General features: G+C 43.1%; 1 protein-coding gene across 1 annotated transcript in view; it reads left to right on the forward strand.

Annotated features, from left to right (window-relative positions):
- The window catches only part of LOC132209765 (UDP-glucose:glycoprotein glucosyltransferase 1-like), a gene marked incomplete at its 5' end in the record, with an annotated part of 83,939 nt that overhangs the window by 13,283 nt on the left and 45,466 nt on the right, over positions 1 to 25,190 (forward strand). Inside the window, 4 exons of the mRNA XM_059646522.1 lie at positions 4,512 to 4,701; positions 7,040 to 7,198; positions 12,768 to 12,853; positions 18,004 to 18,088. Coding sequence (XP_059502505.1) covers positions 4,512 to 4,701; positions 7,040 to 7,198; positions 12,768 to 12,853; positions 18,004 to 18,088 — 520 coding nt within the window. The remainder of the gene's footprint in view (positions 1 to 4,511; positions 4,702 to 7,039; positions 7,199 to 12,767; positions 12,854 to 18,003; positions 18,089 to 25,190) is intronic.

A 25,190-nucleotide genomic window follows, 5' to 3' on the forward strand; every position in this document is an offset into this window, starting at 1 on the left:
AGAGTCAGAAGTAACTTAATTGAAACATGTAAGATCGTAAGGTGGCTTGAGCTGCCTTCTTGAACTGTTGAGGCCCATTTGGTATAGATACCAATACATTCCCACTGTTAAAGGTAATATATATAACAGAGTTTTGGGCATGGACTTGAAGGGCTAAATGGCCTCCTGTGCTCTTGAATTATTTAGCAAATAGCTTTCAGAGATTTACAAGAGTTTTATGGTGAATCTATAACACAAACACCAGTTTCCACTTTTTTCTTCTGAACCCTTTTCTGTCCAGAAGTCAACTCTCCTCTGGGGAAGACCACAGCTTATTTTTTGAGATGTGCACCTGTTTTGTTGTTAAGTAATAATTCAATACAATTGCCAAATTCTACCTTTCCCTTACCTTTACCTTTCTAGAAGCCACTTACCCTGTTGATTATATTAGATTCCCTACTGTGTGGAAACAGGCCCTTTGGCCCAACAAGTCCACACTGTCCCTTGAAGCATCCCACCCAGCCCATCCCCCTATAACCCACACACCCCTGAACACTATGGGCAATTTAGCATGGCCAATCCACCTAGCCTGCACATCTTTGAACTGTGGGAGAAAACCGGAGCACCTGGAGGAAACCCACGCAGACACGGGGCGAATGTGCAAACTCCACACAGACAGTCATCCGAGGCTGGAATTGAACCTGGGTCCCTGGTGCTGTGAGGCTGCAGTGCTGACCACTGAGCCACCGTGCCGCCCCCGTCCACTATATTGGAGAAAGTCTTTTTTTTAAAATCAGACATGTTATGGGACACTACTGAAACAGTGGGACTTAAACCCAATGTTTTCTAGCTGAAAGGTAGGGACAGTATCACTGTAGCATAAGCCCCAGAAAAAATAAAGAACATCACTTCCTTTTTTCCACACATGTGGTCCAGATATTTTCAAATCAACCTCTGGAATAATTGAGTCTTGAACCCAGGCATCTTGAGTCAAAAGTAGAGACACTACCACTGCTCCTTGAAAATATTTATTAATCCCAGCTTTGTTTAGAAGTGTTCTGACATGCAGCTGAACAGATTTTTTTTCCCTACCTATTATCTACCACCACCACAATGTGCTTCCTACTAATCAGTTTACTTGCAAAGCCTGATAAGGGCAATGCAGACCACTAAAGGTGAGGGATAAACCCAGCTTTTTTGAAAAACTAGTTTGTATATTATTCTGTTTGGAGATACTGTAAGAAGAAAGAACAAAGAAAATTACAGCACTGGAACAAGCCCTTCGGCCCTCCAATCCTGCGCCAATCGAGATCCTTTGACTAAACCTGTCACCTGTTTTCTAAGGATCTGTATCCCTTTGCTCCCTGCCCATTCATGTGCCTGTCCAGATACATCTTAAAAGACACTATTGTGTCTACGGCTACCACCTCTGCTGGCAACGCGTTTGATGCACCCACGACCCTCTGCATAAAGAACTTACCACGCATATCTCCCATAAACTTTCCTCCTCTCACTTTGAACTCATGACCCCTAGTAATTGAGTCCCCCACTCTGGGAGAAAGCTTCTTGCTATCCACCTTATCGACACCCCTCATGATTTTGCAGACCTCAATCAGGTGCCCCCTCAATCTCCGTCTTTCTAATGAAAATAATCCTAAATTATGATACACTTTTGGAGGAAGTGGAACTTGAAACCAGGCATTTTGCTTCAGAGAGACGAACACTACCACTGCAGCACAAGAGACCTTAAACCCATTCTTATATTTACTGAGAAATCTGTTCATTCATGTTATTATACACGTTTAGTGCAGGTGGGACTTCAATTGAGGCTTCCTGATTCAGACATTGGGACATTTCAACTGTGCCCCAAGGCTGCTTAGACCCAGCTCTTAATTATTTTTAATCAACCTGATCAGATGTGTCATTACACACTCTTGGAGAGGTAGAGACAGTATCACTGTACCACAAGAACCTGTTAAAATCAGCTTTTTTAAAAAAAATTCTATGCTTAGCAGTGCGTTTGCACACAGCAGAGTTCTTTTTTTCTCATCACTATGTCATCAGTGGTTTGTTTTTCAATTTCAAGTGATTAACAGCAATGTAAACCATTAAAGGGAAAGGAGAGGTAGGGAGAGTGGAGGGGACTAAATCAAAATGGAGTTTGAAGGGGTGAACGCAGCACTTAAATACAAAGTGCAAATCTAATTAACTCTGAAACTGTTCTTATTGATCCTAAAAATTCTTGTGGCGCAGAAGTAGTATTCCTACCTTTGAGGCAAGAGCCCTCAGGTTCAAGTCCTATTTGTTCAAGGGGTGCGTACAACCATTTCTAGATAGGTTGATCAGAAAATATCTTCTTGACCCTTGGGGATCTTGTGGCAGTGGTCCTGTCCCTACCGCTGAGTTGGAGGCTTGGGTTCAAGCTCCATTTGCCTTAGATGTGCGTTAAACAATGTGAATAGACTGATTAACAAAAAGAACAACTGAAACTGATCAGTAGCACTTCTGCTGGTTGTAAATTGTCCTGATGCTGTGGTGGCTTAGTTCAAGTGTTTTGTTTTCCCTACCTCTAAGCCAGGAAGCCTGGGTTCAAGTCTCACTTGTTCCAGAGGTAAGAAATACCATCTCTGAGCAGGTTGATGAGTAAGTATTCCCTGGCGAGCACATCAAATTTGTGGCTCCTAGTCCTTGCTCTGTTAATTAATATGAATTGTTTTTTGTTGCCTCCCTTATTTAAACTGATCATAATCTTACACAGTTGTCAAATCTCTACTCAGTGGTTTTTGCTCCAAGGAGCACAGCGCCAACTTTTCCAAGCTAGTCTTGTGGCTAAAATGAAACTGGAACCATTCTGGTAAATCTCCTCTGCACCCACGCAATGTTCCTCATGTCTTCTCTAAAATGTAGTAAGCAGAACTGGGTTAATGCCCTAGTTGAAGCTTAACCAGAGGTTGAAAAAGGTTCAGCATAACTGCTACATTTCTTTTGTACTATTTATGAAGTCCAAAACCCATATACTATGAAGAACATATTGAAAGAGAGGTTATTTAAAAATCTACACACATGCAATTTTAGATCCACTGTTGTTGGAGAGTGTTTTACAACAGTGCCATTAAATGTATAGTGTCTGTTCCTATAACTTCTCCACAACATTTCTCACCTATCTGGTTCACTAATGTCATTTAGGGAAGAAAAGCTGCTATTCTTATCTGGTCTGATATATATGTAACTCCACAATCACAATAATTTAGTTGATTCTAAACTACCTTCTGGTTAATTAGGAAATGGACAATGAATGTTGCCAAAGCCAGAGATCCCCTAACCCCATGAACGTTTTTTTTTTGAAAAAACTAATACTGGTTAACCGTGACCTGCCTTTTATAAATCCGTGCTGTCTCTCTTTGATTAGAAATTTAAACGTAGTTCCATTAGTGTTTTTTTTTTCAGTCAGTCTCTGTTTCTGATTTACTTTGAAATGAACTGACTTTGAATTTAGACAAGTATTTTATTGGCCATGCTTCTCTTTAGGTATTGTTGACCTAAATCTAACGATGTGATGATCACGCTTAAACGAGTGCTCCCCAACAGATACTTGGTCCACAGGATCCCCCTGTTACCCAATACCAGATCCAGCAGTACCTGTTATTAACTGGACTAGGAACATACTTATTGATGAAATTCTTTCGAACGCACTTCATGAATTCCTCTCCTTTCTTTGCCTCTATTCTTTTCTTTTCATTCACATTGTGTGTTCATGTTCCATAGCTCTCCCGATTCTGGAAAATTCTGGAGCATTTTCAAGTTGAGAGGCTGTGACTAGTGAACCAAAAAATGAACAGTGCTGGGATGTCAGCTGTTTACAATCCATATCAATAACCTAAATGAAGAGCCAGATAGTAATGTATTAAAGCTAGTTGATGATACAAATCTAGGTGGAAATGTGAGTTGTGAGGAAGACACAGGGACTGCATAGAGAAGAACAGAATATTTTTAAAAGATATGAAACTTGTAAATATTGATGGTGAGAGGAATTTGGGTGTGCACCACAAAAGTAGGAACGCAAATAGCATGCAGATACACCAAGCAATTGGGAAGTCAAATGGCACATTACCCCTTATTACAAGAGGACTGGGGTACATGATTAAAGAAGTCTTGTTTCAATTATGCAGGACTTTGGTGAGACCACACCCGGCACTGTAAAAGATGTGTTTAGGAAATACAAATACACTAAATATACATCATTGCAAATGCTTTGCTTACTTGGTTACTGAATGGTGGTAATGATCTGGATTTTGTGGCCAGTGATGAGGAAATGGTTCTCATTATCAACCTCATAAAGTAAGAGTGGGTATCTTCTGTTTAGCAGAATGTAAAGATTTGGACAGATGGCCCTTATTGGATTTTTATTTTTAACACAGACTGAAATGATATTCCATGCCAGTTGCAGTTTATTTTATTTGAATAAGAAGTATGGATAGTTTTTGACCATGTGCATTACATGGATACTTAGTCTTATTATATCCTTTCTGCAGCTTTTACCGTTACGTGCTAGAGCCTGAATTGGTCTTCACAGCTGATAACAATTTATCAGCAGGACCCATAGCCAAATTTCTCGAAATGCCAGAAGTACCCTTATTTACCCTGAACATGTTTACACCAGAGAGTTGGTTAGTAGAATCACTACGCAGCCCATTTGACTTGGACAACATTCACTTAGAAGAAGTAAGTACTTTTTCGGGGACAGCAGTACAGTTCTTAAATTATGCTGCAAAATATTTTGCATGGTAGACTGATTTGTTCAGCAAAATAATTTGTCAATTGCTTTATGTACTTGAAAATAATTGCAAATACCTTTTGTTAATAATACAAACAATCAAAATAATGTTATACATTCTTTGTGGAGTAAATTAAAATCAATAATTAGTTAGTCATTTGGATACTTCTGATTATTTTCCACTTTTCCCACAAAATATAACATTTGTTTTTATTTACTAACTGCTTTATAAATGACCAAGTAACTGTGTCCTCTTGGATTGCTCTAAGAAACTGAAGACTTGGAACAGTTGTGTCTCACTTTTTTTTGTGCAAGAAGTTACCAATTCTTTCAATAGGCTTTACATAATAATAGATTTGACCAAGTTGGTGTTTTAAAGCAATTAAAGTTCAGGATCAGCATGGTTTTGATAAGGGGAGGTTGTGTCTGACCAACCAGATTGATCTTTTCAAAGAGGTGACCAAGTATGTAGATGATGACAGTGCATTTGATATAGCCTGCTTGGCCTTCAAAAAAGCTTTCGATAAGGCTCCAAATGGAAAACTGATAGTAAAGGTAAGAATTCAATTAGTCCAAATAAGTTTGGCAAATTGGATACAGAATTGGCTGAGTAGCAGGAAGCACAGAGTGATGTCTGAGGAGTGTTTTTGTGACTGGAAACTTCTGCCTACTAGGGTTCCGTAGGGAACAGTATTAGGCCCTTGCTGCTTGTGGTATATACATATGATTTGGACTTAAATGTAGGAGGATGGATCAGTAACTTTGCAGACAAGACAAAAATTGATGTGATGGTAAATAGTGAAGGGCACAGTCTTAGAATACAGCAGGATATAGCCAAGTTGGTCAGATGGGCTGATCATTGGCAAATGGAATTCCACACAGAAGGTGCTGGAAAAAACCCAGCAGGTCTGGCAGCATCTGTGAAGAAACATTTCAGGTCCAGTGACCCTTCTTCAGATCCAAATGGAATTCAGCCCACTTGAGTATAAGGTGATGCAACTGGACAAGACAAAGAGGCAAGGGAATACATGATGAACTGTATGATAATGAAAAGCACTAAGGATCAGAATTACCTTGACGAGCATGTGCACTGATCAGGAATCAGAACAGGTGGATAATATTGATAAGAAGGCACGTGGGACACTCGCCTTTATTAACTGAGACGTAGAATTTAAGAGCAGGTTGGATTATGCTGGAACTATATAAATTGTTGGTTAGACCACCGCAAGGGAATTGTGTACAGTTCTGGAATCCGCATTCTATGGGGATGTGATTGCACTGGAAAGAATGCAGAGGGGATTTACTAGGATATTGCCTGGACTGGAGAATTTTAATTAAGATGATACATTGGATACACTTGGCTTAGTTTCCTTAGAGCAGAGGAGACCTGGGGGAGATATGATTGAGATGCATTAGATTATTACAAGCCTAAATAGAGTGGGAAGAACTGTTCCCTTTCTGTAGGGATCAATGACCAGAGGGTGATTGGAATCTGGAACCCTCTGCCTGTAAGGATGATAGAGACAGAAACCCTCATAACATTTAGCAGTTGCTTAGTTGCGCATTTGCAATGCCAAGGCAATAGGCCAAATGCCGGAAAATGGGACTAGAATAGTTTGCTGCCTGACTTTGGCTGGAGCAGGCTTGATGGGCCTCTAGATCTTTTTCAGTTCCGTAGACTCTATGATTCTGTGAATCATGGTACATAGAAACATGTGCCAAGAAATATTACATGGAAATGCAGAAATGACGGATTCTGTAGTCAGATCCGAATCGCTTTCTTTCAGTCATGAGTGGAATGCTGAATGACGGCCAGGAACAAATGGAAAAACACTTCATAGAACTTCTAGTACAAAGTGAGTGACATTGTAGATATTTTCCTGTACAGAGACATTACGATGCACCTTTGAAACAAGTAGGACCTGAACTCAGACGTCTTGGCTGAGAGGTAAAAGCTTTACTACTGCAGGACACGGGCCATCCATGTGATACTGTAGGTATTTCCTAATCAACCTGTCCAAAGATCTAATTGCACATCTCTGGAGCAGGTTGGACTTGAACACAGGCCTCGAGGCTCAAAGGTAGGAACACTACGACTGCACAACAAGAGGCCTTGAGGGATATGGTATTGGCAGCCTTTTATATCCAGCACCTGATATTAAATTCCATTGAGTGAAATAGAACTAATTATCAAGAGCACATAATCTAATATCATTCATTTTACTCACAGCACATGACTAATTTCTGTCCTGTATTTAATTTTATTTGCTGTGACTATTCCAATAGGTTGAAGGAATTGTATCAGCAGAGTATGAACTGGAGTACATACTGCTTGAAGGGCATTGCTTTGATGTGACCACCGGTCAACCACCCAGAGGATTACAGTTCACCCTGGGAATGAAACATAACCCAGTTATGGTGGACACTACAGTGATGGCTAACCTGGTAAGTTGGAGAATTGTTAGCTGTTTTTCCTATTACTCTCTCCTACCTTGTCCACCAACAATGCCTGAGTTGTGGTGGTTGATTTCCAAAGTATTGTAAAAATCCCAGAATTCAATGTCATCATATCAAAAGATTAATTTTATGTGCTGGTGACACTTGATAATAAGAGAAGGAAGATCATCATTTATTGCAATAAAAGCTTGGAGTGATGGGTAGCACCCTATCTTGAGTTGAACTTTACAGAGAACACCCATTGAGGAAGCTATCAACTCCTGTTAGTCATGGTGATGTTGGATGTTGAACCCATGTGCATTAGAGTTTCACAAAGCTATTGACTCATCTGCCATTGGTAAAGCTCAAGGTAAAGAAGCTACACTGCATGAAATTTTCAAACACATGAAGCCAGCATCCTGCAGCATCTGCACCAACTCCTCTGACTCCACCCTGCAGGAGGGAGGATAAAACATTTATTTTGTGGGAACAATATGGAAAGACGGTGTGAACTAAAGAGTACGATTTTAAAGAAGTTGCAGCTATACAGCTAAAGGGAAACATTTCTTTGGATAGGGTTAAACTGTTTCCACTGGAGAAATTTTAAGGTCATTGAAAAAAGGTGAAATGACAACATGAGAAAAACAATTTTTCATGCAACGGGTGGTTAAGAACTGGAATGCGCTGTGGGAGAGTGGAGGCAGGGCCAGTTGAGGCTTTCAAGAGCCAACTGGATTATTACCTGAGAAGGAAGAACATTCAAGGTTAGAGGAAGAAGGTAGAGAGTTCCTGTTTTAGAGCGCTAGCATAAACATGTGGGCTGAATAGTCTAATCTATGCTATAACCATTCTTTAGCGGTCCTCCAATGCTCCAGGATATGCATGATTTAAACTTTGTGACCCAGGGCAACTGTAGCAATTGCAGCAATATTAGAACATCACTCAGTTGAGCAGCATGGAAAGTCCATGCTCCTGTTGCCCTCATCAAGCTGCAGATCCTGGCTAAGTGCATCTACTCTGAATTTGAGTGTAAAGTCTGACCTGGAATTTCTACAATTACACAATCTTCTCAATCTGGCAGTCAAAACAAAAATGCCAGCACAAAGGAGAGCAAGATATATCTCACCAAAGTATTCAATCATGTAAGCACAAATAGTCCATTTAAATTGAAGACAAAAATGTTGGAGATTACAGTGGGTCAACCAGCATCCATGGAGAGAAAGCAAGCTAATGTTTCAAGTACAAATGACTCTTCTTCAAGACTCGAAACGTTAGCTAACTTTCCCTCCATGGATGCTGCCTGATGCACTGTGATTTCTAGCATTTCTTGTTTTTGGTTCAGATTGCAGCATCTGCAGTAATTTGCACCGACTAGTTTATTTAAGCTGCTGGAAACAAATAGCTGCCTGCTCAGTATGATCTAATTTTTCCAGGAAAGCAAAATGGGTAAGGTCAAGTTTAATGGGACAAGATCAGAATCCTTTGAGATCTGCATCAGTGACAAGTAGAGTTGTGTTCCAATATCAAAATTCTTCAGGACGTTATTTTCTTTGCTGTCATTTGCTTTAAAGCCATCTATAGAGAGTGTTTGAAGAAAAACTGGTCAACCTTGTTTCCCTAGGAACAAAGACATAGGAATGCCAAGTGCTCATTCAAGAGTTGCTTTGCATTGACAATGCCACACAAATGTCCATTATCATAGATCATAGAATCCCTACAATGCAGAAAAGGCCCTTCAGCCCAACAAGTCTATGCCGGCCCTCAGAGCATCCAACCCAGACCAATCCCCCTATAACCCACCTAATCTACACATCCCTGAACACTTTGGGCAATTTAGCATGGCCGTCCACCTAGCCTGCACATGTTTTAACTATAGGAGGAAACCGGAGAGCCTGGAGGAAACCCACGCAGGTATGGGGAGAATGTGCAAACTCCACGCAGACAGTTACCCGAGGGTGGAATCAAACCTCGGTCCCTGGTGCTGTGAGGCAGCAATGCTAACCACTGAGCCACCGTGTCGCCTCACTATCAAAGAACACCTTTAGTGGCAAGTGGACCGATTTTCTCTTGCCTCTACAGAGTCTGGTTATATCAGAAGCATGAAGAAGACAAACACCATGGTTCAGGTAACAAGGTGTAGAGCTGGATGAACACAGCAGGCCAAGCAGTAGCAGGAAGGCTGACATTTCAGGCCAAGACCTTTCTTCAGAAATTGGTGAGGAGAAGGGGGTTCTGAAATAAATAGGGAGAAAGGGGGAGGCGGATAGAAGATGGATAGAGGAGAATATAGGTGGAGAGGAGAAGGTGGGGATGGAGCCAGTAAAGTTGAGTGTAGGTGGGGAGTTAGGGAGGAGATAGGCCAGTCCAGGGAGGACGGATAGGGCAAGTGGGTGGGATGAGGTTAGTAGGTAGGAGTTGGAGGTGGGGCTTGAAGTGGGAGGAAGGACAGGTTAGGGAGGCTAGGACGAGCTGGACTGGTTTTGGGATGCGGTAGGGGAAGGGGAGATTTTGAAGCTTGTGAAGCCCACGTTGATACCATTGGGCTACATACAGTAAAATGCACCTCCTCCCACCCACCTCCCTGGAAAAATGCCATCCTCTATTTCCAATTGCTTTGCCTCCGTCGCATCGGCTCCTAGGATGAGGCATTCCACTCCCACACATCTCAGATGTCTTTGTTTTTCAAGAACCACAACTTCCCCCCTCAGTGGTCGAGATTGCCCTCAACTATGTTTCCCGCAACTCATCCCTCACACCCCCTCCCTGCAATAACAACCAAAACAGAATCCCCCTCATCCTCACGTACCACCCCACCAACCTCTGGATCCAATGCATCATCCTCTGACACTTTCGCCATCTGCAATCTGACCCTACAACCAAGGACATTTTTCCCTCCCCACCCTAATCTGCTTTCTGGAGAGACCACTCTGTCCATGACTCCCTTGTCCACTCAACACTTCCTTCCAGCTCCACCACACCCGGCACTTTTCCCTGCAACCACAGGAAGTGCTACTCCTGTCCCTACACCGCCACCCTCACCCACATCACAGACCCCAAGAAGACTTTCCACATCAAGCAGATGCACACCTGCACATCTGCTAATGTGGTATCCCGCATGTGCTGCTCCCGTTGTGGCTCCGTCTGCATCGGGGAAACCAAGCGGAGGCTTGGGGACCGCTTTGCAGAACACCTGTGCTTGGTTCGCACTGAACAACTGCACCTCCCAGTCACAAACCATTTTAACTCCTCCTCCCATTCCTCAGACGACATGTCCATCCTGGGCCTCCTGCAGTGCCGCAACGATGCCACCCGAAGGTTGCAGGAACAGCAACTCATATTCCGCTTGGGAACCCTGCAGCCCATTGGTAGCAATGTAGACTTCACAAGCTTCAAAATCTCCCCTCCCCCTACCACGTCATAAAACCAGCCCAGCTCGTCCTGCCTCCCTAACCTGTCCTTCCTCCCACCTATCCCCTCCTCCCACCTCATGCCCCACCCCCACCTCCAACTCCACCCCCTAACCTTATCCCACCCCCTTGACCTGTCCGCCCTCCCTAATTCCCCACCTACACTCACCTTTACTGGCTCCATTTCCGCCTCTTTGACCCGTCTGTCTCTTCTCCTTCTATTTTTCCCTCTAACCAACTTCTAACCGCCTCCCCCTTTCTCCCTATTTATTTCAGAACCCCCTTCTCCGCTCCTATTTCTGAAGGAGGGTCTAGGCCCGAAACATCAGCCGTCAGCCTTCCTGCTCCTTTCCCTGCTGTGTTCATCCAGCTTTTTTTTTAGAAAGATTAGATAAGATTCCCTACAGTGTGGAAACAGGCGCTTTGGCCCAACAAGTCCACACCGCCCCTTAGAGCATCCCACCCAGATCCATCCACCCATAACCCACAAACGCCTGAACACAATGGGCAATTTAGCATGGCCAATCCACCTAGCCTGCATATTTTGGGACAGTGGGAGGAAACCCACGTAGACACGGGGAGAATGTGCAAACTCTGCACAGACAGTTGCCTGAGGTTGGAATCAAACCTGGGTCCCTGGTGCTGTGAGGCTGCAGTGCTAACCACTGAGCCACTGTGCCAATCTAAGCTGTACACCTTGTTATCTCAGATTCTACAGTATCTGCAGTTCCTACTATCTCTGAAACCATGGTTCAGGTGCTGTCTTTGCTACATTTATAAGCATTGATACTTTCACAATCATCAACATCTGTCACTCACTAGTAAAATTGCAATATCTATTGTAAAAGCTGTAGCTGTATTCTCTAAGTTGTGTGAAAGAGTGTGAGAATAACAGCAACTGACTGACAACAGCAACCATTCATTTACCAGGCCTGTCTCCTCAGCAGTCTCCTCCACAGTGGTGAGACATGGACATCATGTGGTAGACAGGACAAAATGGCCCACGTTTACCCCGGTAATGCTGTCTTCCAGCCTCTTCTGTCCAACAGAAGATACAGAAGCTTGAACACATGCTCCAACAGGTTCAAGATTAGCTTCAACCCTGCTGCTATTACATTGCTGAATGGACCACTCTAACTTCAAATAATGTTGATCTTGCTTTGCACACCTCCGATGCAGCCATAACCTTCTATACCTCGCTCTGTCTAAGCACCCTATGATCATTATATCTTTGCTTGTGATGGTCTGCCTGTACTGCTCACAATACAACTTTTCACTATAGTTAGGTGCATGTGACGACAATGTGTTAGATTAAGTCAAATCAAATCACATCTTTGCAAAACTCAATGACCAACACAGAGATGCTGGAGCATGCTAATTCTATCAGTGTCCATGATTACTACACTGGTTCAGCCATGAAAATCAAATGGATGATGACCCTCTGCACGGTGAACTGGACACTGACTGAGCCTGTATTCATCCATAATTCTGCCATAAGGCCGCCTGTAAGAAGACATGAAGATGGCAGACATTAAAACTGACAACTAGGAGATGGACTGATGGCTGTGATCTCTGAAGACTAAAGGATATTGAAAGAGAGAGGCAAAACCTAAAGCTTAGTTGGCCCAATAAGAGGTCTGAAAAGCAGAGGCCAGCAAATTGTGCTGTTTGCAGGCCACTGTCTTTATCTATGAAAGAGTCTGCCAGGCAACGTTGCCTCTGATTTTTCTCTCTCCCTTCTCCAAGGTCCATGCACAGGAGCAACTTCCGGAAGCAGAGGTCATGACTGACCATGCCCAGGGCTTTCCAGTGTGTCTTGGATTACATCTTGGAGGGAACATTGCTGCAAGGCCAGAATGGTGCAGTTGAGATACACAGAGTGCAATCACCATCCTATGAGTTGGAAGGCTGCTTCCTTGGCAGAAATATAACTTATGACATTATAAAACATTATCACTTGATTCACTTTGTGCTATGATGAAAGATTTACAATTGATGCTAAATTTATTATAATATGTCTGTTTCTTGTCATACTGTAATCATTACTGTGAACTAAGGTGATTTGTAAGTCAGCCCCTCCTGTATATTACAAAGCATTGAAGAAATGACAAAAACACTGATTTTGCATTCAATATAAAAGATTTTGTTAACCTCAGTTTTCATTTTTAAAGGGTTACTTTCAGCTAAAAGCAAATCCTGGCACTTGGTTGCTTCGAATACGCAAAGGGAGATGTAGCAATATCTACCAGATATTTACGTAAGTAAAACCATATGGAATACATGTTACCTTATTACCAACCACAAGTTGGTGAAATTTTGTTTGTATATAAATGATACATGGTGCTAATGTGTAATTTGAACAGGTAAAATAATTTGTGGTTTCACTGTCTTTGTGGTTGAAGTAATTGGTTCATGAATTTTGTGGAGTGGATGCCCTAAAGAAGTAAATACCTTTTACACTCAAATTATGATCAATTGCCTGTCTGAGTCAATTGACAACTTTCGACCAAAACGTCGAAATATTTTGTACTTACTGGGTGTAAATCTACTCATTGATACAATCATAGAATAGCTTCATCTTCTTCATAAACAGTCAGTCATGATTGAGGATGACTTTCTTCCGCTATGGATTATGGGGCCTGAGGTGACTGAACCAATCAGACAGTAGATCCACATACTCTCCCACAGTGTTCGCTGAAGCAGCATTCGTGAGATGCCTCGGTTTGTTTCACACACTCACTTCATTGTTTGTGCTGGTCTCCAAAATGGCATCATCCATTTCTAGTTTGGTGGTCTTGGCCTGGAGATTACCACAACTAGATGAGGATACTATAATGTGACAGTTGCAATACTGTGTGACAACGCATTATAGAAAAACACACTATACAAATAGCGGAGCCAATGGGAAAAGCGGGATGAGGGGTAGACCACCAAAAGAAATCACTCGAAATTGCTCAAAAATCAGTCAAAAGCCTAACACAAAAATTGTACAGTTTGAATGAATGTTTAATTCATATATAATAATGCAATTAAAGTAAATTTAACACTCTACCTTGAAAAGATGTCAAGATGACTTGACGGGGAAGAAGGTTTTGAGGTTGCTCTGCTGTTCATGTTGATCATGTGATGCCGGCACAGAATCTCTCAGCACTAACATTGCACAAGCTCAGGACAAAGCCAGCAAAACGATCTTGTGATGTTGACACATACTGCTCTGTGCACCTATGGAATTGTGTTACAGCCAATACAAATTTGCTTTTTAGAAATAGCGATCTCCTAAACGTCAGTTGTGTTATAGCCGATTCACGTTTCCAGAATATGTGTTCTAGCAGAACATACTGTGTTGCATTTTCTCAGGGTGGCTTTGAGAACATCATTGAACTAACTGTTCTCTCTGTGCTAACTACTTGCAGTGAAGGAACTCAGAGCAGTTAAATTGTTTTGGAGGTTTTGTGTCAGGTATGTGAACAATGTGACCTGCAAAATGCAACTGATTGATTGCAATTAGTGCCTCGGTGCTGGGAGAGGACGTTGATATTGGAGCATCCATCCTACCAGTGAATTTGCAGGATTTTGCAGAGGCATCAAGGGTTTTGCTTTTAATTCTGTTACAATGTGGGCATTGTTAACCGAGTCAACATATATTACATGCCCTTAGTTGCTCTTGAGTAGGTGATGATGAGCTGCATTCTTGAACTGTTGCAGTCCATGTGCAGTAGGTAAACACCATGCTATTAGGGAAGGAATTTGCAGGATTTGGACTGAAAAGCATTGGAGGCAAATTATATATTTCAAAGTCAGGATGACAGGTGGCTTGGAGGGCAACTTGCTGCATGTATCTGCTATCCTTGTTCTTATAGGTGGAAATGGTTGTAGGTTTAGAAGGCGCTTTAGTGATTTCTGTAGCTCTGATGTGGAGGTGCTGGTGTTGGACTGGGGTGGACAAACTTAAAAATCACCCAACACCAGGTTATAGTCCAACAGGTTTGTTGGAAAACACAGAGGCCTTCTTAGCCTCTGAAAGCTTGTGTTTTCAAATATACCTGTTGGGTTATAACCTGGTGTCATGAATTTCTGTAGATCATGCAAATTGCTGCTACTGAGCATCATTGATAGAAGGAATGGATGTTTATGGATGTGGTACTAATCAAGCAGGCTGTTTGTTACAGATGATGTCAAGCTTCTTGAATGTTGTTGGAACTGCATTCATCCAGACAAGTGGGAAGTATGCCAGCACACACCTGATTGTGCCTTGTAGATGTTGGATAGGTTTTGATTAGTCAGGAAGTCACATACTTGTTGCAAGATTCCTGGCTCCTGACCTGCTTTTGTATTTATATGACTAGTACAGATCATTTTCTGATTTAATGGTAACCTCCAAGATGCATATAATGTAAGAATCAGTGATGGTAACACCAGTGAAAAGCAAACGTCAATTGTCTCTGATTTGAGATGATTATTGCCTGGCACTTGTACAGCAGAAACATTATTTGCCGCTTATTAGCTAAAATGTGGATATTGTTCAGGTATTGCTGCATTTGGGCATGAGTGCTTCAATACCTGAGGTGTTGTAAGTGGTGCGGAATGTTGTGCAATCATAAGCAAATGTCTATATTTCTGACCTTATGGTGGATGGAAGGTCTTTGATGAAGCAGCTGAAGATGGTTGGGCCCAGGACACTATCCTGAAGAACTCCTGCAGAGATTGTCAATGTGGTTGACAGTGAAGAGGAAGTGTTAAGTTACAAGAGGATATAAATAAGTTGGTCAGAAGGGCAGTTCAGTGTTAGATGGAATTTAACTCTGTTAAATGTGAGGTGCTGCTCTTTGAAAGAAGGACCAAAACAAAGGGGTATTCAATTAATGACAACAGACCAGGAAGCTCAAAGGAACAGAGGAATCTTGGGGTGCTTGTCTGTTGATCCCTGAAGGTGGTAGGACAGGTTAATAGAGTAGTTAAGAAGGCATATGGCAGACTTGCTTTTATCACTCGTGGCATTGATTAGCAGAGCCGGGAGGATATGTCGGATTGGTCAGGAGTACTGTATGGTCACCAGATTATGGAAAGATGTTATTGCACTGGAAATGGTGCAAAGGAGATTCACCAGGATGTTAGATAACAAAGTGTGAAGCTGGATGAACACAGCAGGCCAAGCAGCATCTCCGGAGCACAAAAGCTGATGTTTCGGGCCTAGACCCTTCATCAGAGAGGGGAATGGGGAGAGGGAACTGGAATAAATAGGGAGAGAGAGGGAGGCAGACCGAAGATGGAGAGAAAAGAAGATAGGTAGAGAGGAGAGTGTAGGGAGGGGGTAGGTCAGTCCAGGGAAGACGGACAGGTCAAGGAGGTGGGATGAGGTGGTAGGTAGGAAGTGGAGGTGCAGCTTGAGGTAGGAGGAAGGGATGGGTGAGAGGAAGAACAGGTTAGGGAAGCGGAGACAGGCTGGACTGGTTTTGTGATGCAGTGGGGGGAGGGGAAAAACTGGGCTGGTTGTGGGATGCCGTGGGGGAAGGGGAGATTTTGAAGCTTGTGAAGTCCACATTGATACCATTGGGCTGCAGGGTTCCCAAGCAGAATATGAGTTGCTGTTCTTGCAACCTTCAGGTGGCATCATCGTGGCACTGCAGGAGGCCCATGATGGACATATCGTCAGAGGAATGGGAGGGGGAGTTAAAATGGTTTGCGACTGGGAGGTGCAGTTGTTTGTTGCGAACCGAGCGGAGGTGTTCTGCAAAGCGGTCCCCAAGCCTCCGCTTGGTTTCCCCAATGTAGAGGAAGCCACACCGGGTACAATGGATACAATATACCACATTGGCAGATGTGCAGGTGGACATCTGCTTAATATGGAAGGTCCTCTTTGGGCCTGGGATGGGGGTGAGGGAGGAGGTGTGGGGGCAAGTGTAGCACTTCCTGCGGTTGCAGGGGAAAGTGCCGGGTGTGGTGGGGTTGGAGGGCAGTGTGGAGCGGACAAAGGAGTCTCGGAGAGAGTGGTCTCTCCGGAAGGCAGACAAGGGTGGGGATGGAAAAATGGCTTGGGTGGTGGGGTCGGATGGTAGATGGTGGAAATGATGGAGGATGATGCATCATCAGAGGCTTAGGGACCTCCACTCGCGAACCATTTCAACCCCCCTCCCATTCCTCAGACGACATATCCATCATGGGCCTCCTGCAGTGCCACAATGATGCCACCCGAAGGTTGCAAGAACAGCAACTCATATTCCGCTTGGGTACCCTGCAGCCCAATGGTATCAATGTAGACTTCACAAGCTTCAAAATCTCCCCTTCCCCCACTGCATCCCAAAACCAGCCCAGTTCTTCCCCTCCCCCCCACTGCATCACAAAACCAGCCCAACCTGTCTCTGCTTCCCTAACCTGTTCTTCCTCTAACCCATCCCTTCCTCCCACCTCAAGCTGCACCTCGATTTCCTAACTACTACTTCAGCCCACCTCCTTGACCTGCCCGTCTTCCCTGGACTGACCTATCCCCTCCCCACCTCCTCACCTATACTCTCCTCTCTACCTATCTTCTTTTCTCTCCATCTTCGGTACACCTCCCCCTCTTTCCCTATTTATTCCAATTCCCTCTCCCCATCCCCCTCTCTGATGAAGGGTCTAGGCCCAAAACATCAGCTTTTGTGCTCCTGCGATGCTGCTTGGCCTGCTGTGTTCATCCAGCTTCACACTTTGTTATCTTGGATTCTCCAGCATCTGCAGTTCCCATTACCACTTCACCAGGACGTTGCCTGGAAAGTAGCATTTCGGCTGTGAAGAGAAGTTGGATAAACTCGGGTTATTTTCTTTGGAGGAGAGAATGGGTCCTGATAGAGATGTCTACAATTGAGGAGTGTGGACAGGGTGAATTGAAAACAACTGTCCCTAGTTGTCAGAGGTCAATAACAAAGGGGCATAATTTTAAGTGAAAGTCAGGGGTTTTAGATGGAATTAGAGGAAAAGCGTTTTTACCCAGAGGATGATTGAAGTGTGAAACACACTGCCTGGGCAGGTAGTTGAGGCAGGGAACCTCATAACCTTTTAAAAAGTACTTGGCTGAGCACTTGAAGAATCATGATATTCAAGGCAGTGGACCTCATACAGGAAGATAGGACTCATGTGGATAGTAGTATATTTTTGGCAGTACAGACATGATGGACCAAAGGGCCTTTCTGTACTCTGATTCTGTGATTCAGCAACACTTTTTAAGGGGCAGCACGGTGGCTCACTGATTAGCAGGACTGCCTCACAGTGCCAGACACTCAGGTTCATTTCCACCCTTGGGCAATTGTGTGTGTGGATTCTAGTTACTGCTGGCCTATGACTCCACCCTCCAACTTATGTCAGATTTCCAGCATCCAAATTGTATTAGTAATAGTGTGTGATATCATTGATCAGTTCTAACCTCTCCTGCAGACATGAAGGCACAGATTCTCCTGATGATGCGGATGATGTTGTTGTAGTGCTGGACAGCTTCAAAAGCAAGATCCTTAAAGTTCAGGTATGTAAATATAATTGTGAATCTGTAATATGTAATGTGGGGCTGGATGAACACAGCAGGCCAAGCAGCATCTTAGGAGTACAAAAGCTGACGTTTCGGACCTAGACCCTTCATCAGATGGCCTTTTCTGATGAAGGATCTAGGCCCAAAACGCCAGCTGTTGTGCTCCTAAGATGCTGCTTGGCCTGCTGTGTTCATCCACTCCCACACTTTGTTATCTTGTATTCTCCAGCATCTGCAGTTCCCATTATCTCTGTAATAAGTAGTTCCTCATTTGTATAATTTGATTCAGTTTTTGGAGAGCTACAGTTTATTTGTGATAAAATTGTTGCATCAAACATTACATTTGACTCTTACAAGACTGATTTTGAAAACTACAACAATATTTCTGGAAGTTTAAGAGAAAAAGTACCTATTATATTTTTCAAATTTGGAACCTTGATGTTGAAATGGCCTAAATTTTGAACTCGCTGTTAGTGTACACTGAGTTGTTTTTTTATGACCATATACTGACAATTGGTTGAAACAGTTCACCTTGACCAATTGCACTATGATGAAGTTTGTGACCCGAGCATAATTCTTTTCTTGAAAAGTACCAATTCACGTGCAGGTGGGGCAATAATGGAACCCAGATTGAAAAGGAAAATTTCCAATCAGCGTGGGTGTTTGCCCATTTTTCATTTCGATCTCTGCAGTCAGTGCTACAGCAGAAATCAGCAAGAGCCTTGTCATTGTCATGGAATCATTGAGCAGTTTGCAGCACATTTTCCCTTTGAGTCCATGCTATAGATTCTGTAGATTCATCCAATCAGTTCCATTCTCCTGTCCTATCCTTGTAGCTGTACAAGTTTTAATTCTTTCACAGATCCATCTGATTCCTCTTTGAGATCATTGACCATCTCTAATAGCACCACCCTCGTAGCTGGAGAGTTCCAGATCATTACCAACCACTGCAGAGGAGGGGTCTATTTCACTTGCAACATCCTGGCTTGACTGGCAGCTCTGGCTAATTGATCTCTATTGCAGATTTTTGCACAAAAGAAGTGGTGTAGAATGATTTGTGGATTCAGGTATTGAAGCTTTAAAGAGTCTGAATAAATAAAAGTTTATATCCCTGTAACAAAGTTTTTTATTATTGTGAAATGTTATGAACAAATCCCTTGTGAAACTTATAACACATCTCATTGCCACTCTTGGGTCCGTTGCTCTGTTTTGTATATACTGGATAATAGGACTAGCAAGCGCTGTGCCTTAGCATGCAGGACAATGGAGGTTAATGAGGAGCTTACCTCAACATTGGGAACGTGATTCTGCAACTCAAATTCCCCCAACTTGATGTTGCTCCAACTGGCCCTGACTCGGTGTTGCCGCGCTGTTCTTGCCAGTCTTCCAAGCCCAGTCATGTAGAATGCAGTGTTCCTTGGAAAACTCCTTGGAAGTCCTGTGGAGTCAGAGTACGCAGCCCACCCCCTTCCTACATCACTAGCTGCATAAAGTGAGTTTAGTTGTCCAGTGTGAGTGTTAGTGAATGAATGGATGAATGAAAGAATTGGTAGGTAGGTTAGATAAGTCAGTAGGTGGTAGAGAGAGCGAGGTGGCAGATGGGAAGGATGGTAAAAGAGAAATATTTCACAATAATCCACTGCAGAGGCATCTTGCAGACAGCATTTCTAAACTCCACATCTGGCCCATCATGGAGAGGACATCATTGACTTGCAGCCAAATGTGTTATTTTCAATGATATCCTGTGCTAATGCACAAACAGCAACCGTTCAAACTGATTAAATGTCCTTAAAATCAACTTTAAAAGTTGCCATAAGTGTGTTCTGATGTTCTTCAGTCCTTAACCTCTTCAATTAAATAAAAGAATTCCAACTGAACCTGATGGCCATCTTCCTTATTTGTCTCACACTGAGTAAGAGTAACACATGTGCAAATGCATGCAGCCATTAGTGTACTAAATACTTAACCTTCACAACAGAGAAGGCAACTCAACAGTACACTGTAATCTCCTTTGATAGTTTTGGGTCTCCTACAGGCATAGCCTGAATAATGGCCCTCACCATAAGGGCTAGCAACATCTCCTCCATGAGCAGTGGTTAGAATATGCAGATTTGTGTCATTCCTTACAAATAGTTTCAGCTTACAAATCTCCTTACAAATAACCTGTAGTTATGCAATATCACCTGCAAGTCAAAGAGAAGAGGATCAGTCAATATAATACTTTTATGTTTAAATGGTGTGGCTATCATGCCTAAATAATTTTCAATTTGCGCTGCATTTTAAGACGCATCACCAATCTTGATTCTAAATGTGAGATCATTAAATTTTTTGTGACATTACATCTAGGCCCTCGACTGAAAGTTTTTCCATTAACTTCCATAGCTATTTATTCCCAACACCACCTTGTCACATTTCTGGACAGTCTCCTGACACTTTCCTCCTTCTTTACTATAATGGAACATCTTCCACCTCCCCCAGCAAGATTTCCAGTATGATGCAAGAAGTACTTGCTCAGTGTTCCCCAGTCAATTATTCTTTACTTCTTCAATTTTAGAGTGTCTTCCACACCCTGCTCAAGAGCTAATGCACCTGCCCTGAGATAGCACAACTGGCTGTCAGTGCATAACTACCTCTCCATTCTGGTCTCCCTGCTAATGAATGGAGACGATAGATTGCATGCTGAAATCTCAACAAAGTTGGTAGGCTATCTGAATTACATTTAATTGTTGCAGGTTACTTGAGCATCCTGTTTCCTTGCAAGATTTCAGAGCTATCCAATTTAACCCCAGCAAGTCCAAGTAACAGAATCAGGCAGCGACAGCATGAATTTACGACGTGGAAGTCACACTTGAACAATCTGCTGGAATTTATTTAAGGATATAACTGGTAGAGTGGATAACAGGGAACTAGTGGATGCGGTTTACTTGGATTTTCAGAAGGCTTTCGATAAGATTACACTTAAGAAATTAGCATTTAAAATTAAGGTGCATGTGATTGGAGGCTGTGTACTGAAATAGATTGAGAAATAGATTGAAATGGATTTAGGATGGCAGGGTGGCACAGTGGGTAGCACTGGAGCCTCACCGAGCCATGGAGCCGGGTTCAATTCCAGCCTTGGGCATTTGTCTATGCAGGGTTTGCACATTGTCCCTGTATCTGTGTGGAATGTGCAGGTTAATTGGATTGGCTCCATGAAATTGGCTTGTAGTAGCCAGGGATGTATAGCCATGGTTCCACAATAAGAGTGGATGAGTGGGTCTGGGTGGGATGTTGTTCAGAGGTCAATGCAAACTCAACAGGCCAAATGACCTGTAGAGATTCTATGAGAACTGGTTGATGGACAGAAATCAGAAATCAAAATAAGGAATAAAAACTGATCTTTTTTTCTGAGTGGCTGACAGTGACTAATGGGGTACTGTAATGATCAGTGGTTTGATCCCACCCATTGACAACATACATTAATGATTTAGATCAGGAAACTATGTGTCATACATTCAGGTTTGCAGATGGTACGAAGTGGGCAAATACATGGCATATGCAGTATAATGTGGATAGAAATGGGGTTGCTACTTTGATGGCAAAAACAGGAAGGCAGATTATTATCTGAATGGTGATATATTTGGAATGTGGTAAGTGCAGCAATACCTGGATGTCCTTGTATGCCAATCGCTGCAAGTAAGCAGCAGATGCATCAGACGGTGAAGAAGGTAAATAGAGCCAGAGAGGTGTACAGCGTGGAAACAGACCCTTCGGCCCAATTTGTCCATCTGGCCAACCAGAGATCCTAAATTAATCTAGTCCCATTTGCCAGCATTTGGCCTATATTCCTCTAAATCCTTCCGATTCATATACCTATCCAGATGCCTTTTAAAACCACTTCATCTGGCAATTCATTCTACGCACGCATCACCTTCTCTGTGAAAAGTTGCCTCTTAGGTTCCTTTTAAATCTTTCCCCTCATGACCTCTAGTTTTTTGACTCTCCCGTCGTAGGGAAAAATACTTTGATTATTCACCCTATCCATACCCCTCATAATTTTATAAACCTCTATAAGGCCGCTCCTCAGTCTCTGACACTCCAGGGAAAATAGTCCCAACCTATTCAGCTTCTCCCTATAACTCAAACCCTCCAACTGTGGCAACATCCCTGCAACTCTTTCCTGAATCCTTTCGAGTTTCACAACATCCTTCCTAGAGCAGAGAGACTAGAATTGCATGCACTGTTCCAAAAGTGGCCTAACCGATGCCCTGTACATCTGCAACATGAGCTCCCAACTCCTACACTCAGTGCACTGGTGAGTAGGTCTTCATTGTGAAAGGCTTCAAGGACAGGAACACAGATGCCTTGCTGCAGTTTGGCGAAACTGCTCCTTGAGTATTGTGGGCAGTCCTGGTCTCCTTATCTGAGGAAAGATGTCGGGCTACGGAGGGAGTGCAAAGAAAGTTTACCAGACTGATTCCTGGGGATGGCAGAATTGACGTATGGAGAGAGACTGGGTTGGTTTGGACTATATTCATATGAGTTAAGAAGAATGAAGGGAGATGCAGCTTTCAAGGATTGCCATCTGGTCTGATCATCCAGCCATTCTCTGGTCAAAGTAGTACAACCAGCAGCAGCGGTAGCAGTTAGAATTACTTTCCAAAGAAGAGTGAGAATGGATAACAAGTGAACTAGAGAGTTTCACAGTGGAGTCAGAATGAGAGGCCCCAAGTGGGCAGGCGAGGGTCAGGGTGTGTAAGTTATGGATGGGGGGGTGAGGAGGGGTGTGGTGGTGACCTGGCCGAGTATGTAGTGAACCACAAATTGGAAAAAAAAAGTGTTGAAAGATGCCACACATGTTCCCATCCGGAACCCCAAGGAGGCTCAACTGCCATCTTCTGCCCGCCTCCAACCCAATAGTGCAGCATGGCAGGAAGTGGCATATTAGTCACCATGCATTGGCAACTTGAGATCCTCAATTGATGCAAAAGTGGGCAGGCCTCCCAATTCGTTATTACTACATGGCCAAGTCAGGACAAACGGGGAAGCAGTAGGATTGTCATACATAGAATTTTAAGAATCACATCTGCCTGAAAACCTGTCCATAAAGGACTATTAGGCCTGTATTTGTTACCTATCCCTAATTGCCCCACAGGAGATGGTGATGCTGCCTTCTTGCAGCCCTTGTGGTCTATCGTTATTTGCAATGCTGTTACAATATCAACTAATTGAAATTTAAGGAATACACCCCTGAGGGAGTAATTGGCCAGTTGCATTTGTCCTACTCTTTGTGTACAAGACATACCTGAGCAATATTCCACATTGTCAGGTAGATGCCAGTGGTGTAGCTGGACTGGAACAGTTTTTCTGGGGGTGCGTCAAGTTCTCGAGCACATTCTTGAGTGCTGTTGTCAGAATGTAGTATCTGCTGACTCTAACCATTTCTTGATACCGTATGGAGTGTTTCAAATTGTTTGAAGGTTAGGGATGTTTGTGGAGTCTTTTCCTCTGACTATTCATTTAATTTTCAAACTGCATTCACAACTGCATGTCCCGGGAAGCAGAGTTTAAATCTATGTGACCTCTGCTATGACAAGGGTGACCTGTTTGAAAGGGACAGGTTTCACCTGAACTGGAGGTTTTGCTAGTGCTACTCAAGAGGGTTTAAACTAGAATGGCAGAGGCTAGGAACTAGAGCAGCAGGTCAGCAAATGGAGGGATTGAGGGGAAGGCAGATATTAGAACCAGCAAGTCAGAAATGAAAGACAGGTAGAGACAGGTAAATGAACACAATGGTACTAATGGGCATCACAAGGAGTATTATAGGTAAGACAGATGAGCTTGGAGCCTGAATCAGTACATGGGACTAAGATGTTGCAGCCAATACAGAGACATGGTTGAGGGACGGACAGGACTGGCTGTTCAATTTGCCAAGCTTTTGTTGTTTCGGATGAGATAGAGTGGAAGATAAGAGGTGGAGGAGTTACATCACTAATTGGGAAGAATGTCACAGCTGCATTCAGACAGGACATGCTGGAGGGCTCATTCGCTGAGGCAGTATGGGTAGAGCTCAGAAATAAGACGGGTGCAATTCATTCTGAAAGGATTATACTGTAACCCCTGCGCCCAACAGCCACTGACACATTGAGGAACAAATATGCAAGCAGATTATTGAAAGATATAACAACAGCACAGTAGTCACAGTGGGTGATTTTAACTTCTCTAATATTGACTAACACTTCCTGAGAGCAAAAAGTTTAGATGAAGCAGAATTTATTAAGTGCACCCACGAGAATTTCTTGAAATAATATGTGGAGAGTCCAACTCGAGGAGGGGCCACAGTGGACCTTGTATTGTCTAATGAGCCTGGCCTTTCAGTGGGAGAGTATTTCGGAAACAGCGATCACAAGTCCTTTAATTTTAAAATAGTTATGAATAAGGGTAAGTCAGGATCTTGCGGGAAAATACTAAATTGGGGAAGGCAGATTTCATCAGCATTAGGCAGGAATTAGGGAGTGTTAATGTAAGGAGCTATTGTCGGGCAAGACCACATTTGACATGAGGGAATTGTTAAAGACCTACTGATCAGAGTTCAGGGAGTTTAGGACCAGCATGTTCCAGTAAGGAGGAAGGACAAGGATGGCAAGGAATGGGACCTGAGGGAGGTTGTGAATTTACTCGAAAAGCTAAAAGAAGCATATGTAAGGTTTAGGAAGCTAAAATCGGACAGGACATGTGGGAATACAAAGAAAGCAAGAAAGAACTCAAGCAGGGAATTAGGAGTGCAATAAGTGACCATGACCTTGGCAGGTAGGGTTAAAGAGAATCCCAAGATATTCTATAGGTAATTGAAAACAAGAGGATAACTTAGGAGAAGGTAGGACAACTCAGAGATAAAGGAGGGAACTTGTGCTTAGAGGCAGAGGATGTGGCGAGATCCTAAATGAGTACTTTGTATCAGTATTCATTCAGAAGAAGGATATGGAGGATAGTGAGGTTAGTATGGAGCATGCCAATGTGCTGGTACATTTTGAGATCAAAAAGGAAGTGATTTTGGGTCTCTTGAAGAGCATTAAGGTGGATACGTCCCCAGAGCCCAAAAGTATCTGCGCCAGGTTAT

This window comes from Stegostoma tigrinum, chromosome 6 (assembly GCF_030684315.1).
Source record: "Stegostoma tigrinum isolate sSteTig4 chromosome 6, sSteTig4.hap1, whole genome shotgun sequence".
Lineage (NCBI taxonomy): Eukaryota > Metazoa > Chordata > Chondrichthyes > Orectolobiformes > Stegostomatidae > Stegostoma > Stegostoma tigrinum.